Below are 10,881 nucleotides of genomic sequence, written 5' to 3' on the forward strand. Positions count from 1 at the left end.
CCTTGCTACGTTTCTGGACCTGAGAACATTTCAGTTGTGTTGCTGTCTATGCAGGGTCAGACAGCTCTCAAATTCCATCCAAAATATCTTCATTGGTGTTCTGAAGATGAACGGAGGTCTTACGGGTTTGAAACGACATGAGGGGGAGTAATTAATGACAGAATTTACATTTTTGGGTGAACTATTCCTTTAACGGCCTTTCTGAAACGGGCCTCTGCTCTTGCCTTTTGGTTGTTCACATCAACATATAAGAACTGTTGTTTATTCAAATGCATTTTTTTCCATTTGCAATTTTTTTTTTGTGCAAAATTCACTGTAATTTCCTTGTCTTTGTATTAAATAAATCCTCAACTTACACCTTAGTTTTCGGAACAGTACATATGCCCAAATTTGGCAAATAGTTCATTTGTTTGACCGTAGTTTAATACACGTTATGTATACTGAAATTGTGATTTTCAATCTGTAACCTGCCATTTATTCATTCATTCATTTATTTATGAAATGCAGGGATTAATCTGTTCATTCAGAAACGTGATTAAACAGCACACGAGACTCGAGCTGTGACTGAGGGATATTTATATCATGTTTGAGCGTTCATCATAAGCCACGCCCCCAAAGACCAGCCTTTATATGAGCTGCGCGCTCGGAGCGCCCTCTTCTCTCTCTTCCGTCCTCTCCTCAGATCCACCAGCTCTCCGTCTCACCCGTAAGTGTGTGTGTGTGTGTGTGTGTGTGTGTGTGTGTGTGTGTGTGTGTGTGTGTGTGTGTGTGTGTGTTTACCAGCAGTATGCAGACTAGCACTTTCTCTTTTGACGCAGTCCTCAAACACTCCTGCTGTACTTATACGCTCGCGCAACAGCCGTCGCTTTAACTAGTGAACACTTCTCTTTTGTCGTGTTAGCGCTGTCGCTGTGTTCGCCGGATGTGGACCACACACACACACACACACACACACCTCAGGCCTAGACCGCAGCAGCGCGACAGAATCGCGTTAAATCGTCGAAGCGGAAGCACGTGGCGCATATATGGCTGCCGCGCGGCTCTTCCGGCTCTCGCGCGCTTCGATCTGGACCTGAACTTGGCTTGTATGTGAAGTCGGTGTTTCATGCGGAATACAGCCGCCGCTAAGCACCGCTCTGAGCGCGAGCTCTCCTACAGAAGCCAGGGCTTCCTGCTATACTGGGCGAGACCGCGCCCCCTGCAGGGTGATGTCGGAATCGAGGGCCACGTGACCGACTGGACACGTCAGGAGAGACATCCGGGAGATCTGAGGCCGCGTGCTGTGCAGTCTGTCGGGATGGGGACTCTTTAGGGATCCGGATCATTTGGCTCCGCTCGGCTCCCAAACAGCTCTTTATTTAGTTACCCCGTCTTTTATAATTCAGCCGAATGTGTCAATGTGTTGTCCTGTGTCTGGTATGCATGCACAAATATAAATACATTTTTCAAAGTAATTAAACTAAACCATTTACACATAAACGGCATCTGGCTTTTAAATCACTGAGAGACTAAGAACATCACTGAGCACATTCTGTATGTAGATTAATAGTTTCGGTGCAATCTTTTTATTGGCTTTCTTTAAGCCTCCTCCTATCTGCACAGTCCAGTATGGCCTGACGTCTGCTTCATGTGTAGGGGTCTGTGAGAGCGTAACCGTGATGGCCCCCGCAGAGCTGCTGCGTTCGGCATGCTGTTGCTCCGTGCCGCAGAAGTGTGGGCCTTGTTAACCTCCTCTGTGCTGCAGACGTCTTCATGCACACCTAATGTTTAATCCGCATGCTGAAAGTAAGTTTTCTTGTCTCTCAGAACTATGGCTGCCAAAACCGAGCGCACCTTCATTGCCATTAAACCCGACGGTGTCCAGCGAGGCCTGATCGGAGACATCGTCAAACGCTTCGAGCAGAAGGGCTTCAGACTCGTGGCCATGAAGTTTCTTCAGGTTTGTTCACATCTGGAATGAAGATCACTGAATCATTTCATATTCCTCGTTCGGTGCATTTCATCAGAAACCTGCCGAACTCTGTAATGTAATCTGTGTATACATTATTTAATTTAAACCTATTTACTGATGATCTAAAGATGGTAAATAACATGCATAACAATTCCTGCAATTAAATGTGTACTTTACGTAATATTTAGAAACTTGACAATTCAAAACTTAATCTCTATTCATTTATACTCAAAATGCCATTCATTATTAAATGCCTGTAATAGTGTTAAAGAAACCTGACATTGTAAACCCTAACGGTGCATTCTGTCACCAACACATTTAACCGCTGGAGTCGCCAGTGTTTGCAAACTTCATGGAATTCAATATTTCTTAGATCTTCAAAGACTTGATGTAAAGGCTTCTGTGAAACGTGAATAAATCATGTGCAGAGCAGATGGTCCTGACTGACGCGTGTAGACCTGCTGCTCGTCTGTATCTGATGCAGTGTGTTCACAGGGATTGGGGAGCTTTGGGAGGTTCAGCCAGTGAACGTTAGGTTCAGTGTGGTGGCTAGGGGTAGTGTTTTACAGCTGGATTGCGCTTCTGAATGAATGAAGCAAGTCTTTTAAGGGGCAGCCTAAGAGGTTACGTTCTGCTGAAATGATGCAGATGGCTAACGGTTTGCTCGTGGCTGTGATATGACAGGCATCTGAGGACTTGCTGAAGCAGCACTACATTGACCTGAAGGACCGGCCTTTCTATCCTGGACTGGTCAAGTACATGAGCTCTGGGCCGGTTGCTGCAATGGTAAGTGCTCTTCATCAGCGACGGCAAACGGTCTACCATGCGGGCCCAATTGATTTTTAAAGTACACTTTCTCATTAGGTATGGGAGGGTCTGAATGTTGTGAAGACTGGAAGGGTGATGTTGGGAGAGACCAATCCTGCAGACTCCAAACCCGGCACCATCAGGGGTGACTTCTGCATTGAAGTGGGCAGGTGAGAGTGTGTGTGTGTGTGTGTGTGTGCTGCTTTTCCAGGGCCTATGAACCCCGTTTAGTTGGCTAGCCAGGTAAGGTTTAGTTTAGTTTGCACCAACCCTGGGTTTTAGGCACCATGAATGTTTCCCGTTTTGAAATCCTATAAGATTAATCCGATATCCTAGATATACCGTGTTAATTTTGTTGACTAATAATTTGTCAACATTTCAACAGACTCCAATGCACCGGTGTTAGATTAATCTGCACACATGAACGTTGACCGTGCTAGTCTGATGTGTGACTCTAACCGTGCGCTGAACAGTGGGCAACTAAAGCACAGAGAATTCACTACATTCTGTGACAGCCCTGTTCTCATAATGTTATGTTTATGACAGATTGGCGCTGTACAGAAGTGTTCATGATCAAAGTGATTCCAGGCATCACTGTGGCCTTTACAATCTCACTTCGTTTTATTCCCCGGTCTGGTCTAACGCTAACAAATCAGACCTCAGGTACCGCCCAAAATGCCACATTAACCAATCAGGAAAAAAGGAGGGATATAAAAATATATATTTTTTTATTATAATTTTTTTTTTAAAGTGAGGGTAATCATCGTTTTCTTGATCGGTTGTCGCTGTCATGTCCGAGTACTCATGCCCATTTTTATCTGGTACCGCCATTAGGCCTCCAGTATGAACTATGAAGATGAGAAGGCGATAGCCAGATGACTGACCCATTATTTATTTTATTTTTTTCCCCCAGGAACATCATCCATGGCAGTGACTCTGTGGACAGTGCAAATAAAGAGATCAGTTTGTGGTTCAAGCCTGAGGAGCTGGTGGCTTACAAGAGCTGTGCACAAGACTGGATCTATGAGTAAACTGCAGACAAACTGTCAAAGCACCGAGTCGATGCCTTTCTTCCCAGACCACTTATCAGTAATGGATTTGAGTGTTTGATCTTGTCTTTTCTGAAGCACTTGTTCAATAAATCAAGACGTCCCACATTTGTTTTGGAGGCATTTTAATACTTAATTCTTAAAAGCACAGTGAATGTCAATGCTAGCTATTTTTTTTTTTTTTTTCTTCCATCCTTACATGCCATTACACTATACACTTGGCGAAACAACCAAGATGGACAGGGTTGCCAGGCCTGCAAAACAAAACCAGCCCAATTGCTAATCAAACCTAGGCCAATCATGTTTTTTCACGTAGTTTTCCCTTCCATATAAATCACGTCCCAGGGGAGGGGGAGCTTTAACCCGTGGATTAAAAAACCACTCCCAGCAACCATGTAAAAGTAGCCCAACACTTGGGAACGCTGGCCAGAAAAGCGTCCACCTGAATGGACGTCATTTGTCATTGGGGAAAAAAAAAAAAAAAAACCTTGACAATGACGTACAACTCCATTGTGCTTCTTTCCTACTACCAATACATTCATGGATCATATCTGATCTGTGTCACATGGGAGGAAGAAATCAGAATTGGGTCACTTGACCCATGTAATGTAAGTGTGGCCACAATGTCCTCCAAGGGAAGTATATTCACTGAGAAAAGTAAAGTACTTAAGACTGATCCCTGTGGCACTCCATACTCAATTCGTGTTTGGACTGATACCTTATCCTTAAAGGGGACATCGAATGCAAAATTAACTTTACTTGCTGTTTGCATGTACTGTAAATGTGTGTGTGTGTGTGGACCCAACCACCCTACAATGATTAAAAACCCGTAACCCGACTGTCCCGTATTAGCATATCAGAGCTAGTTGTATGCGGTCCGCCATTCCACGCTCGAGCAGCTGTAGTGACGACAACGTCTCGAAAGCAATGCAGGTGTTTTGTATTTGGATGTAAAATTGAACATGAGTCTTTATTTTCTCCTGACATCAGAGCCACTGAGGATGTAGTGAATTGGTTTTATTTTTGATGGTAATATGCCACCAAATACTCAAAAAAACAAAAATGGAAGAGAGGGGCGGGATGAGCAGAGCTCATTATCATTTAAAGAAACATGCACCGAAACGGGTCACTGTGTTCAGAGCTGTTTTTGACCAGACAAAAGCGTTTTACATGATCACTGAGGAATTTTAACTAAAGTATGTTGCAGACAGTTCATAAAGACCCTAAAGGATCATGCCAACTTGTGGAAGATGGGCATCTGATGTCCCCTTTAACACAAACAAACTAGTAGCAGCTGGGTAATAGACCATGGTAATGCCTGTCCACAAATGCCAACATAATTTCCCAGCCTATTCAAAAGAATGTCATGGTCTGTAGTGTCAATCTGATAGTACTAGAAGAGAGGCAGCCACGGTCAGATGATACAAGCAAGTCATTTGTAACTGAACCTGACCGGACACGACCAACCAAAGGTATAGGATCCAGAATACATGTAGTTGGTTTTGATGCTTTAAAGTTTTGCTAGTTCTTCCTCTCCTGTAGCATCAAGTGACTGAAGTTGTTCACAGGGTAAGAATATCCAGCAAGAGGAAGCTATAGAAGCTTATGCTGTCCTTGATGAACAAAGCAACAAGTCGTTAACAGGAGAAAAATGGAATGCAATACACCTTGAAAACATATGAATCACTAATTCATAGACCCCAAATAACGTCATCAGCGCAAGAAGACAGCGGCCTTACAGTGAAGGAAGAGGAGACTCGTCATCCATCTTTTTTTACAGTCTAAAGGTCCCAGGTAGTAAGTATTTTTAAAGTTCTTATTTAACAAAGGCCTGGGACACACTAGACTATTTTCAAATCTTAACCGATTTTAAAAACGTGGGAGACCACAGACATTAAGACAGTTTCAACCGATATTTAGCCTTATAATCCTCTGAACGTGCACACTAGACGATTCGAGCAGACCACGAGACCACACACTTGTTGATTGCAGGAATGATTTCACAGTGACGAGATCTAATGGAGACTCGCGAGATCAACCCTGACTAGGGAAGAAAACACATGCAGGACAATCGCCGTTGTCAGCTGGCTCTCCTGGCGCGTGTTCTGTTAAACAAAATAGAAATAAAGAATATGGGTAATGTTCTTTCTCAGTACTCTACTTCGTGGGATGTTTGTGGCTGCCAGGTTTCAGCTATAGTAGCATGCAACATCCGGTGGGTGACGCTTGCTTGCTCTCACACTGCAAAAAAAACGCTTTTCTTACTTAGATGTTTTGTCTTGTTTCCAGCCAAAATATCTAAAAATGCTTAAATCAAGAAGGATTTTCTTGACAAGTAACAATTATTGTCTTGTTTTCAGAAAAAAAAGTCTAAATTAAGTGAGTTTTTACTTGAAACAAGCAAAATAATCTTGTTTTCTGTTTGAAATAAGATTATTTTGCTTACCCCACTGGCTTTTATTTAGCTTGTTCTAAGCAAAAAGTCACTTAATTTTTACAGGAATGCTAAGGGGTTAAGACCCGTTTCAAGTCACCATTATTTGTATAGCGCTTTATACAATGCTGGTTGTGTCAAAGAGGAACTTAGTTTGTCAGCAATGCAAGAAGACAATAACAGAGTCATTTTTCAGCTAAAGTCAGTTCATTGATGATTCAGTGATGTCATCAACCAGTTCAGCTCTCTTCCAATTTCAATATAAAGGGACAGTGGTATATCAGCACGAGGAGTGTGCTGACCTTGTTAATATGATTTTGAGTGGGCCATGTTGTGAAATAACAGGGATAGAAATCACATTGGTGTTAGCAATCACATTAACCCATGATTTGTTTATTAAAAGTTTTCAAATACAACAAAATTCTAACTATTGCAAGTCAAACAACAGTGCCATTTAAAGGGGTCATATGATGCGATTTAAATTTTTCCTTTCTCTTTGGAGTGTTACAAGCTCTTGGTGCATAAATAAGATCTGTAAAGTTGCAAAGACTAAAGTCTCAAATCCAAAGAGATATTCTTTATAAAAGATGCTTTAAAGATTTGCATAATGCCACCCAAATGTTCACGCAAAGAAAGAAGACGCTGTGTGTTTCGTTGCACAAGCTAAACTACTTTGTTTGGTCTTCCAAAAGAGGACACGACTAGAAATCAGTGGTTAAGTTGTATTTACAACACTGTTCCAGAACACTACAACCAAAGTATTTGAGTGTGTGCAGTGCATTTTATGGAGGACTGTTTCCTGATCCTGGTAAGTGGCGTAACATTTCCGTCACACGCTTGAGGTATTCGGCCAATCACAACGCACTGGATAGCTGGCCAATCAGAGCACACCTCGCTTTTCAGACCGATGAGCTTTGTAAAAATCGATGCGTTTCAGAAAGGCGGGGCATAGAGGAGAAACAATAATGTGATACAGTATGTGGAAAATAATGTGTTTTTTTAACCTTAAGCCGCATAAACATATCATTACACCAAATATACAAAATAATGCTCTTTTTAGCAACATCATGACCCCTTTAAGGGAAAAAAAAACATCTCTGGATATTGCAGTGGTGACACAATGGCACTTGGAAGAAAGAAACTGTAATATCACAAACATTATTAAATTAAGCTTAAACATAAACATAACCGTTTAAACAGTGTATAACTGCATTATACACCTAAACTGGATTTTGGTTTTAAATCGATTTACTCATCCCATCCAAGATGGTGTCTTGCTTTCTTTAGTAAAAATTTCCTAAAACTAGTTTCTAAACTTTTTCTATTTCAGCCACCAGGGAACGTGAGAGAGTATGTCTCAGCTTGGAGATTTCTCAGAGCCAGAGAGTAAAAGGAGGGAGGAAGTGTGAGTAAAGGGTGTGCATGCTAGCTGGGAGTGTTTCACTTGAAACCCCTGATTTCTGTACATCCGGGTTCAGAATATATAGAATATATGCAATATAACAAATGTTTCTTTAGTGTTTGTAGAGGTTTGAAGACAGAAACATGTGCCCTTGGAATTGCCTGAACTCATTACTTCCAAAGTTGTTTGATTTGCCTTGTGTTGAATGAACTCTGACTTCACTTCACGTCAAAACTCTATACTCCACATCTTATGAAGAGCTGTTTTATCAATGCTTTGCACACATTTTGGACTGTAAACTGACTGATGATATAATTGGTAATGATTGAAACTTGTTCACTGTGTAAATATGATACATTTTAGTTCTGGATTGGTGGCTCTTCCCTCAGTAGTCACCTTTATTTATATAGCGCTTTTAACAATACAGATTGTCAAAGCAACTTTACCGCATTAATTAGGAAAATAGTGTGTCAATAATGCAAAATGACAATAGTAAACACTCAGTTTTCAGTTAAAGGCATTGAATTCAGTGATGTCAACATCCAGCTCAGTTCACTTTAAATAGTATCTGTGCAATCATTTGCAATCAAGTCAACGATATCGCTAAATCTAAGCACTTATGACTGCGCATGCACATTTGCTGGTCTAGCCTCAGGCTTCTGTGGGTACCAGAGCTTCTACCGGCTGCTGCAGTGATGCAATGACTATTAGCTCTTTCATTTGGAAGGCGTTGCAGTTCCTCCCATTCATAAGTATAGGAGTGAACCATCTTTGTGTTTCTATAGTCTTTGAAAATATCCCACTTGTGAGGCTATCACTGAATACTGAGAGTAAAAGGAGGAAAATCAGCAGGGCCTGTGTAAGTTCCTCCATCTTTCTACAAAGGCACTACTCTGACTAGCTTCACACGGGGCACCGCTAAATGTAGAGATTTCAAATCTAAGTAGCACCACCAGTGTAATGGATTTGGGCTTAAATATTCATGTTAATATTTCGTTTTGGTCACACTTTTTGCAGGGGAACCAGCCAGGAGTTTCACCTTGACAGTAAAAATCAATCATGTAAGATTGTTAAACAAATAAGAATTACATAAATTGGAGGAAGTTATAGTCTGACCAATATGAAGGATTGTAGAGAATCGTTAACTTGTAGAACCTCTTACTGAATTATCAACACAAGGAAGACAAAAGTGTAATAAAGTTTTTTTTTATTAACAAAAGGATAGACAAGAGTAACTAACAACTACTAATTGGGTACAACGAATGGATAAAGTGCAAAAAAATTAGGTTTTCAATGTCTAAGGTTTTTCCTATGCATAATTCACTTTCCAAACCAATTCCAGATGAACCTACACAAAATATGAAGACCAAACATCAATGGGTGATGCTAAACATTGACCCATGCATTCATATATACAGTAGATACCTTAATAGGTAAGGTTGCATACATTGTTCTATCACACGCAGCAGTCATTAAGTATATACAGTTCTATAAATGGATTTGAAGAAGGTTTAATCAATTGTGTGTCCACTTTGTGTGAACGCATGTGAAGATGTGTCCTTTCCAAAACCAGTTTGGTGAGTAGTTCACACTTAGGTTTCAAGAATGAAGGACTGTGATCAGTGAAAAGGCACGTGGTGATCAGATCAGTCTTTGATCAGTGGAATGCTGAAGTCCTCATTCCTGTCTTCCACACATGATAAGCTTGAGGGAGAACAAAGCAGTTCCTGAACGGAGATTACTGTATGTTAATGTTACCCCCCTCTCCACAAGAGGTAGTGTTGTTTATCTGAAGACAAAAGTTATTCTTTGGTCCACAAAACCTGATCAAATCAAAATGAAGCTTTCCAGTCATCACCTGCTGTCCACTACAAGTGTAAATTCATCATTTAATTTCCCTTATTTTCAGTTTCATTAAACATTTTAGTTCAAATAAATAAATAAAACTGTAAGTTTAGAATGACACATTGTCTTTCTTTATTGTGTAGCGAAATGTATCCCCTTGTGCCACCTATAGTGTCCACCCAGAGCTAATACTGTACCATATGCAGACACCATAGCATATTAAAATTATTATATTGTGGCTATGATATATAGTCTACTTTACACCCCATGCTTATCAATGAAAATGTATTTGTTTATGTATTCATTTATTTTTGTGGATGTGCAGAAGGCAGTGGTGTAAAGGTTTTCAATAAATGCGCTTGATTACATAAGTATCTTTTTGGCTACTTTGTAATTGGATGGAACATCACTGATATTAGCCACATTTACACTCTGCACGGCTACATTTTTTCATGAATACAGGTTTTTACTTTTCCTTTTAATGAAAGTCTGTTCACTCAGCTGCCACGTTTGCCAATGGCAAAATCCTAAAAATCTCAACAACAAAAACCAAAAACCAGCAACACAATCTGACATGAACTGTCTCATAAATGTTGTTTCTTATGCTCAAATAGTGTGGGACTTTTATTTAGAAGGCAGAACTTATTCCACCAAATTTGGCGTGGCTCTTCCTCTCTTTCTTAGTAATAAGAGTGCACCGTCTTGGTATATCTGAATATATAATCTATTTACATTTACACTTCTCAAACAGTTCTTCTCTCTGTGTTGGATAAGAAACAGGTAGCACGTTGATCTGCCAGACGTGGGTCTTTCATGCGGAGAACTATGTCTTTTGCATTATGATGCATTTAACAGTAAATGGCCAAACATCTGTTCTGCTACTGTGCTGTTTGTATCTTGATAAAAGTTCACAATGTTTTTGTTTTTTTTGTTAGATTGTGAGAACTACGGTATCTTTGAGCCTACAGTCTAAATACTAGTTAAGTACTGTTAAAATCTGATACTCTGAGACTCAAGTGATATTGGGCGTGTGTTTTGCAGGTTCTCTTTACACCTCTGGTGGAAGGCATTCCAAAATCCCTGCTCAGAAACCATCTGAATCTGAAAGAGACCCTTCTGTAATTTGATGCATTATTCAGTGGTTTTCTTTGATTGACATCGTCACATCTACCTATGTATCCAAAGGGTGATGTTCCTTCTCTGACACACTTCTGTTCCTCTCACGTATTGTCACTGTGTCTAATTTGCACTAGCCTAGCCTGTCAGACTTACTTGACTACTTTTGGGAGCCGTGGCCAATCCCTGTGTGTGTTAAAGGAAAACATGTTCAACTGGACAGGCTCGCACAGCCATACACAAGACACCATGAACACAGAGACCTGCACTGTCAAGA

General features: G+C 40.7%; 1 protein-coding gene across 2 annotated transcripts; it reads left to right on the forward strand.

Moving 5' to 3' along the window:
- The first annotated feature begins 601 nt into the window (after positions 1-601).
- On the forward strand, positions 602-3,890 carry nme2b.1 (NME/NM23 nucleoside diphosphate kinase 2b, tandem duplicate 1). Of its 2 annotated transcripts, XM_016259511.1 has the most exons (6): positions 602-706; positions 1,807-1,939; positions 2,636-2,737; positions 2,816-2,928; positions 3,305-3,464; positions 3,672-3,780. In XM_016259511.1, the coding sequence occupies exons 2-6, from the start codon at positions 1,811-1,813 to the stop codon at positions 3,690-3,692; spliced, it is 525 nt and encodes a 174-aa protein (XP_016114997.1). In that variant the 5' UTR covers positions 602-706; positions 1,807-1,810; the 3' UTR covers positions 3,693-3,780. The 2 variants fall into 2 exon arrangements, with proteins under 2 accessions (XP_016114997.1, XP_016114998.1); XM_016259512.1 differs by lacking the exon at positions 3,305-3,464 and having other exon boundaries at positions 603-706; positions 3,672-3,890.
- Positions 3,891-10,881: the final 6,991 nt, after the last annotated feature.

Source organism: Sinocyclocheilus grahami, unplaced genomic scaffold (genome assembly GCF_001515645.1).
Source record: "Sinocyclocheilus grahami isolate Dianchi unplaced genomic scaffold, SAMN03320097.WGS_v1.1 scaffold1859.1, whole genome shotgun sequence".
In the NCBI taxonomy this organism is placed as follows: Eukaryota; Metazoa; Chordata; class Actinopteri; order Cypriniformes; family Cyprinidae; genus Sinocyclocheilus; species Sinocyclocheilus grahami.

Coding starts and splice junctions, on each gene's coding strand:
- nme2b.1 (XM_016259511.1), top strand. CDS start 1,811: ATGGCTGCCAAAACCGAGCGCACCTTCATTGCCATTAAACCCGACGGT. Junction 1,940..2,635: donor TGGCCATGAAGTTTCTTCAG/GTTTGTTCACAT, acceptor GTGATATGACAG/GCATCTGAGGACTTGCTGAA. Junction 2,738..2,815: donor CTGGGCCGGTTGCTGCAATG/GTAAGTGCTCTT, acceptor CTTTCTCATTAG/GTATGGGAGGGTCTGAATGT.